The sequence below is a fragment of the Acanthisitta chloris genome, unplaced genomic scaffold, assembly GCF_000695815.1.
Source record: "Acanthisitta chloris isolate BGI_N310 unplaced genomic scaffold, ASM69581v1 scaffold7716, whole genome shotgun sequence".
Classification (NCBI taxonomy): domain Eukaryota; kingdom Metazoa; phylum Chordata; class Aves; order Passeriformes; family Acanthisittidae; genus Acanthisitta; species Acanthisitta chloris.
Genome location: NW_008676494.1, coordinates 5,519 through 11,887, shown reverse-complemented (window position 1 = coordinate 11,887; position 6,369 = coordinate 5,519). Strand labels below are relative to the sequence as shown.

General features: G+C 48.1%; 1 protein-coding gene across 1 annotated transcript; it reads right to left on the bottom strand.

The window, feature by feature from the left end:
* Positions 1 to 480: 480 nt before the first annotated feature.
* On the bottom strand, positions 481 to 3,974 carry GUCA1A (guanylate cyclase activator 1A (retina)). The gene is made up of 4 exons (XM_009076171.1): positions 3,777 to 3,974; positions 1,626 to 1,775; positions 1,004 to 1,094; positions 481 to 641 (listed from the first exon to the last, which is right to left on the bottom strand). Exons 1-4 carry the CDS (start codon positions 3,972 to 3,974, stop codon positions 481 to 483), a joined length of 600 nt encoding a protein of 199 aa, XP_009074419.1.
* Positions 3,975 to 6,369: the final 2,395 nt, after the last annotated feature.

Below are 6,369 nucleotides of genomic sequence, written 5' to 3'. Positions count from 1 at the left end.
CTTTTCTAGGGCCCCTCTCAGTGGGGCTGAGTGCTAGGCAGCTCAGGCTGCAGACACTGGTGTTGGCCACTGCCTCGGTGTCGGTTTTGAGTTTCTCTCGGCGCGTTCTCCGAACACATGGCATCAGGGAGGCAAGTCTGTCCCCCCTTCTCTGCTCAGCAGCAAGATCCAGAGACCCCCACACAGTGCAGGGCCCCGTGGCAATCCAAGGGGAGGGCTATATGCTTCCAGCATGACGAGCCACATCACCTCACCCCTCCTTGCAGCAGCTTTTCCTCTCATTGTGTGGCTGCACCGGGCAGAGCTGCAACTCCCCCAAATCATCTGCCAGAGGAGCATTGCCTCTGGAGCATGTCCTGGTCCCTGTGCTAATGGGATAGTCTACTGCTGGGACAGCTCAGCAGCTCCCACAAGCACAACTCGATTTGGTAGATAAGATGAGGGGGAAGAGTAGAGATGGAGGGAGAATGTCCTGGGAGTCTATTCTGCAGCTGCTTCCTGCTGCTCCGACTCGAGCGGGTTCTTCCCGTCGTTCTGGATCAACCGGACGATGTGTGTCAGGTCCAGGCTACGGGTGAGGGTTTCCAGCAGCATTTCATCCTTTTGCACCCCCTCCATGAACTCTTCCAGGGAGAGTTCACCTGTGAGAACACATTCAGGGCACTGTTACATCCTGCAGCCTCTCACCTCTCTCCGCCAGCCTTGCAGCATCCCCCCAGCAGTTGTACAGGCTCTAAAATTGGGGTCTCAAGGCTGTGTATGGTACCCCAAATCCCATCACAGATTCCCACCCTGTCTGTATGACAAGGGGCAGCTTGCACTGTCCCCTTGAGTCAGCTGCAGCCCACAAAAAGCTCAACCTTCAGGAAGAACCACCTTCCACCAGCTCTCCCCATGTCCTAGGGGTTTGGGACCTCCAGCACTTGGAATTGTTCTGGCTCTGAACTGCAGGTAAGGGGGAAAGGGGGAGGAGTATTTGGTATTGCAAAGGGAAGTGTCTCACCATCTCCATTGCTATCAATTTTGTCAAACACCATGTCTGTGAACTCCTCAGCTGACATTTTTGCATTGCATCGGTTGATGGCTCGAATAGCCTGGAAGGAACAGAGGACACAAGGGAATTACTGAGCTGTGCAGGTTTGTGCATCCATCAGAACAAGTATCCAAAAAACCAGCCATGAGAGGCCAGAATTTTTTTTATTTTTTTTTTTTTTTGCAGGCAGTTAGGTTTTGAATGGACTAAGTCCTGTCTAAAAAACTGGAGATTAAACTCACTTTAAAAGGCAATCAATGCTTTAAAAGATTTAGTGGCCGTGCTGGGATAAGCCAGGAGCCATTCACCTCTGAGAACCCTTAGATTAAAGGCAAGTGCTTATCTCAGCCCCAGTTTCAGTGGATGGGGTGAAACAACCTGCCAGGAGAAGACAAGGAGTGTGTCAGAGCATACAGGTGCTTGGGGAGTGTGAGGTCCAGCCAGGGAGAAAGAAGACAAAGCAGAATGTTTGGACAATGCCTATTAATTTACCATGGAATGAGTTGGTTTGGAATATTCCTGTTACAACCTTTCTGTCTCCCTTCATCTAATGACCATCTTTGAGAGAAATGGAAAAGCTGAGCCCACTCACTTTGATGATGTTCAGCAACTCTCCCCGGTCAATGCAGCCGTTCCCATCCACATCATAGAGCTTGAAATACCACCTCAGCTTCTGATCCACCTTCCCTTTCAGGACCAGGCTCAGAGCTGCCACATATTCCATAAAATCTATGTAGCCATCCTAAAAGCAGAAGATTAGAAGCTAAGATGAGACTAAAAGCAGAAAGTCAGGCAGCAAATATTTTTCCTGGTCACTTTTGGAAGTCCTCACTGGAACTGGCCACCAGTTTGAGAGCAGGGGGTTGAGGAGCAGCTGAGGGGCAGGTTGTGGGTCCTCTGCACTCCCAGTGATTAAAACCAAGGCTCTGTGTTAATCTGTGCAGAGATGTTGTAGAATCATAGGATTGTAGAATCATTAAGGTTGGAAAAAAATCTCCCAAGATCCTCAAGTTATGTGTTGGGAAGGAAGGAACACGGTGGGTGTACCTGGCTTGGGGACTGAGGAAACCTCAAGCTGCCTGTGCTCAGGGAATCTCGTTATGCAAAGCAGTGGTAATTCAGAGGTCAGAGAGGCACAGGTTTATGCAGATGGATTACACAACCTTATCCTGCCTGCACACACCTACAGCTCTTTCCCCCAGCAAGGGGGTCTCACCTGCAACCCACCAGGAGAAGAATAATATCAGGAGTTCTTGGTGACACCTGGGGCTGGGGCTGCTCTGTCCCTGTGCCATTTCTGTCTCTGCTTCACTTTTGGTCATGTTAAAAGCACAAACATTTTTATCTCTGATTTTCCTCCCAGGTGTTTGCCCACCACCAGCTCACGTCGCAGCGTTAAGAGACCTTCAGGTAGACCCACAGGTGGCTCCTAGCCAGGGTTGTGGTACCACTGCAAAGCTGCTGGTGAGCTCACAGGAGGCCACCAACCTGCCTCCAGGCACTGCCTGTGACCTTCACAGCTTCTAGAAGCTTGCTAAGATGCTTTGTGCCCACCACAGAGCATTTCCCTGGCACTTTGAAGGAACATGGTACAGTGGTACATGGCATGTACTTCCCTTGAAGGGCTCAAAGGGCTCAAAAGGCACTTGGGGACATGGTTTAGTGGTGAGCATGGCAGAGCTGGGTTAATGGTTGGACTCAATGGTCTTAGAGATCTTTTCCAACCCTAATGGTTCCATGATTCCATACTACAAACCACAGACAGTCTTAGTTAGAGGACAAGGGTTTTGTCAATGAACAAAGCCACTGCTCCATGGGGCTGGTTCAAGAGGAGATCATCTGCTTTATTCCACCGCTGCAGGAGCCAGATTAGATATAAATAGCTACTAAGCCCAATTCTCAGCAGGATTTCCTGTCATCAATTCCATTTTCAGGCATCCATTCAAACACAGAGCAGTGAGCAAGGTAAAGGCCAAAGCACAAACCAAACACCTGAAGGATTTAGGGCCTGATTTGCACTTTTTTTTCAATGGGATTAAAGCCACTAAACCCTTTGGGTTGCCATGAAATACATCCCTCATCTCACAGGAGGTGCAATTTCAAGTCATTTGCAAGTAAAGGAGGATGTTGTTTCCTTTCAGAGACACAGCATCCATCTGTTTCTCTGGCACAGCTCCTGAGCTGGGAGAGCAGCACTCCCAGAGATGTGCAGGTGCTCCATGGGTCCGAGAAGCAAAACCTCTCCACAGGGAACAAAGGACCTGAGCTCCTTATGACATGGAATAAAATCAATGAAATCATAATCCATTTCCAACCTCAAACAATGCAAAGCAGCCCCTGAGCTGCTCTGCAAACTGTGGCTCGTGGCTCAGGAACTCACTGTCTCTGCATGAATGCAGCCCTTGTTCCCACCCTGCTCCTTCCTCACTGTCACAACATTTGATATTTGAGGATTAAAGGTCATTTCATTTGAAAGGGATCACAGCCTGCCAGATCCAACCCCACTGTTTTCAGCACTAAAAGCAAAATATCATTCAGGGACAAGGCTGTTTTCTCACAGAAGAGGCAGAGGCTGAGTTTTCCTTGATATTTTTTTCACCTTAGGCGACTGATTTTCCATTTATGAGGCCACAGCTAATCAGAATGTACAGACTCAGAACAATTTCTACATCACACCCCCCAAACACAGCACACAGGGAGCACAGGGAGCAGAGCACAGCAGAGTGGGAAGGACAATATTTACCTTATTAAAGTCAAACGTCTCAAACATTTGCTCAACGTATTTGTTCGCTGACGGACTCAGGTTTTTCAAGCCAAAAAACTGTTTGAACTCATAGAGGGTGAGCTGACCAGAAGGACACTCTGTCATGAACTTCTTATACCACTGGTGGCACTCGGTAGTGCTCAGCTCTTCCACGGTTTTCCCATCCATGTTCCCCATCTCCACACCAAGTCACTTTGCAGCCAACAAAAAAAAAAAAAAAAAAAGAAAAAAAAATTTTGAGAGAAAAAAAAACCTCTCAAAATTCTGCTTCTTGCCTTTAAAGTCCAGATGCTTCAGTGGTCACAGTGTCAGGAAACACCAAACTGGGTGTTGCATGGGCTGGAGGAATTCCGTGGTGGTGGTGATGGATGCAGAAGTCTTCCCAGGAAAACTCAATAGCACAAAACCCTCTTTGGACAAGAAGGTGACATTTAAGTACCCAGCAAATCCCTCCCCAGCCAATGAGGCTCAGGGGGGTGATGGGTTCCTGCCAGGCATTAAGAGTTCAGGGTTAAAATAGAAACAAGGTAAAATGGGGAAGTCTTGCAGATTACAGGACCAGCAGGAGATTAGGGGAGTGGAATTTTCTCCTTGATGATCTAATCTCTTAATCCACTTCATTTATCATTTCGTGGGGAGGAGGGGGCAGGTCACATGAGAGCTCAGTTTTACACCAAAATCAGTAAGAAAAATGAGGAAACCACTCAGGTTTCCCTGATGTTATTGGCTTTTTGGTTTCCCTTCACCTTATTCTGCCAGAGGATCTCAAATGGGGCTGAAATTCAGGGAGAGGGAAGTACCACTTGAGCTCCTCAAAGAGATGCATCATGAGGGTAAATTTAGTGTGCTGAGACAAATATAGAAACATAATTGCTCTGAGAGGTAAAGTTTGAAGTGCTTTAGTTGCTGCACCTGTGGTGATGTCCCAGGGAAGGTCCTTCTCCCCACAGCTGCTGGGACCCCATGTCCAGTCCCACAAATTGGGTGTTTTTTTCCCCAAATTTTCCCACACTTCTCATCCCTGAGTGTGCCCTGGATGTAGTGTTACAAGAACTCAGCTGTCACCAGTGGAGTTAAATGCAGCTTCAGTTTTCCTTCATGATGGATTGCCAAGAAAAAATGATCCACTCAAATCTGACCCAAACCAATGTTGTTTTCACTCTGACACACAACATTTGGAGAAGGACTGGGGGATGAAGTAGATCCTCAGACAATAGCAGGGGGAGATCCCCCATTGGGAATGAAATAGCAACGAGATTTGACCTCATAACACATCTTTTTGAGATCTAACAACTTCAAAGAGTTATCTGCCAACAAAAAGAGCCCAACTTTGACGTGTTTCCCAGCTCAGTATTGCTCCTGCGTCGACAGAAATGAAGACTAACTCTGCTAAAACAAGTGTCATTACACAAGCACAAAACAGTTATGAAAAAGGAATTAGGTGGAGGAATGCTAATTGGATGTGCTAATTCTGCACTCAGCAGCAAGTCCCTGCTTTGCAAGGTGAACCTTCAGTGGTGCCCTGGGCTCTGACCCATCACCCAAGGGGACACAGTTGGGGTAGCCCAACCTGGGGCACAGAGAGGAGTCCCAAGATTGGGATATTCATTAATAGCAGGAAGGTTGTGTATGAAAAAGTGGATCAAGGCTCATCAGCTGTTTCCAGAAGCACTTGGTAATGATGAGTGCACTTCTCCAGAATGGGCAATGCAAAAGCTGAACTGGTTTTTTTTTTGCTGCTTTCTGGAAAAAAATGCAATCTGACATTTGGATTTCAGCTCCAATCCCTGTCTCCTTTCTGAGTGGCACAAATGAAATGTGCTTTTCTGTTCACTAAGAGCAACACTTTGTCTGTGTCTAGGAAAGCCAAGTGAAAGAAAATGGCCTTTTAAAGGAGGAGCAGGATTTAGACTCAGACAAAGAAGCAGGTGAAAATGAGAAGCTAAGAATGTTAAGGCTGTTCAGCCTGGAGAAGGTTGTGTGAGGACCTCACAGCAGCTTTCCAGTAGCTGAAGGGGGTACAAAGGAGGCTGGAGATGGACTCCTCATCAGGAAAAGGAGTGATAGAATAAGGGGGAATGGGTTCAGACTGAAAGAGGAGAAATTTAGGTTGGATACAGAGGAAATTCTTCCCTGGGAGGTGCTGAGGCACTGGCACAGGTTGCCCAGAGCAGCTGTGGCTGCTCCATCCCTGGGAGTGTTCCAGGCCAGGTTGGACAGGGCTTAGAGCAGGCTGGTCGGGTGGGGGGTGTCCCTGCTCATGGCGGAGGGTGGAATGAGATGAGTTTAAGGTCCCAACCCAAACCAGTCTGGGATTCTATGAAACCTCCCCAGGTTTTGCAGTGTGTGCTGTGACCAGGCTGGTGCAGAGTAGCCTGGCTGGGTGGCCACTCACTCCCTGCCCTGTGTTCCTGACACCCAGAGCCTCTGCCTAAGCAATAAATGACAGGACAAGTCAGACCAGGTGTTCAGAGCAAAATCCACGCTGCATATTTTCCTGGGGAGCTGTGCCACAGCCTCACCACCCATTCCTCAGCTCACGTGCTCACTGCTGGTCATAACTCAGACCCTG

What these genes read in the sequence shown, in the direction of transcription:
- GUCA1A (XM_009076171.1), bottom strand. Translation starts at nt 3,974, where the DNA reads ATGGGGAACATGGATGGGAAAACCGTGGAAGAGCTGAGCACTACCGAG. An exon ending in AGACGTTTGACTTTAATAAG is followed by an intron (nt 1,776 to 3,776) that starts GTAAATATTGTC and finishes TTCTGCTTTTAG; the next exon opens with GATGGCTACATAGATTTTAT. An exon ending in AGTTGCTGAACATCATCAAA is followed by an intron (nt 1,095 to 1,625) that starts GTGAGTGGGCTC and finishes TGTTCCTTCCAG; the next exon opens with GCTATTCGAGCCATCAACCG.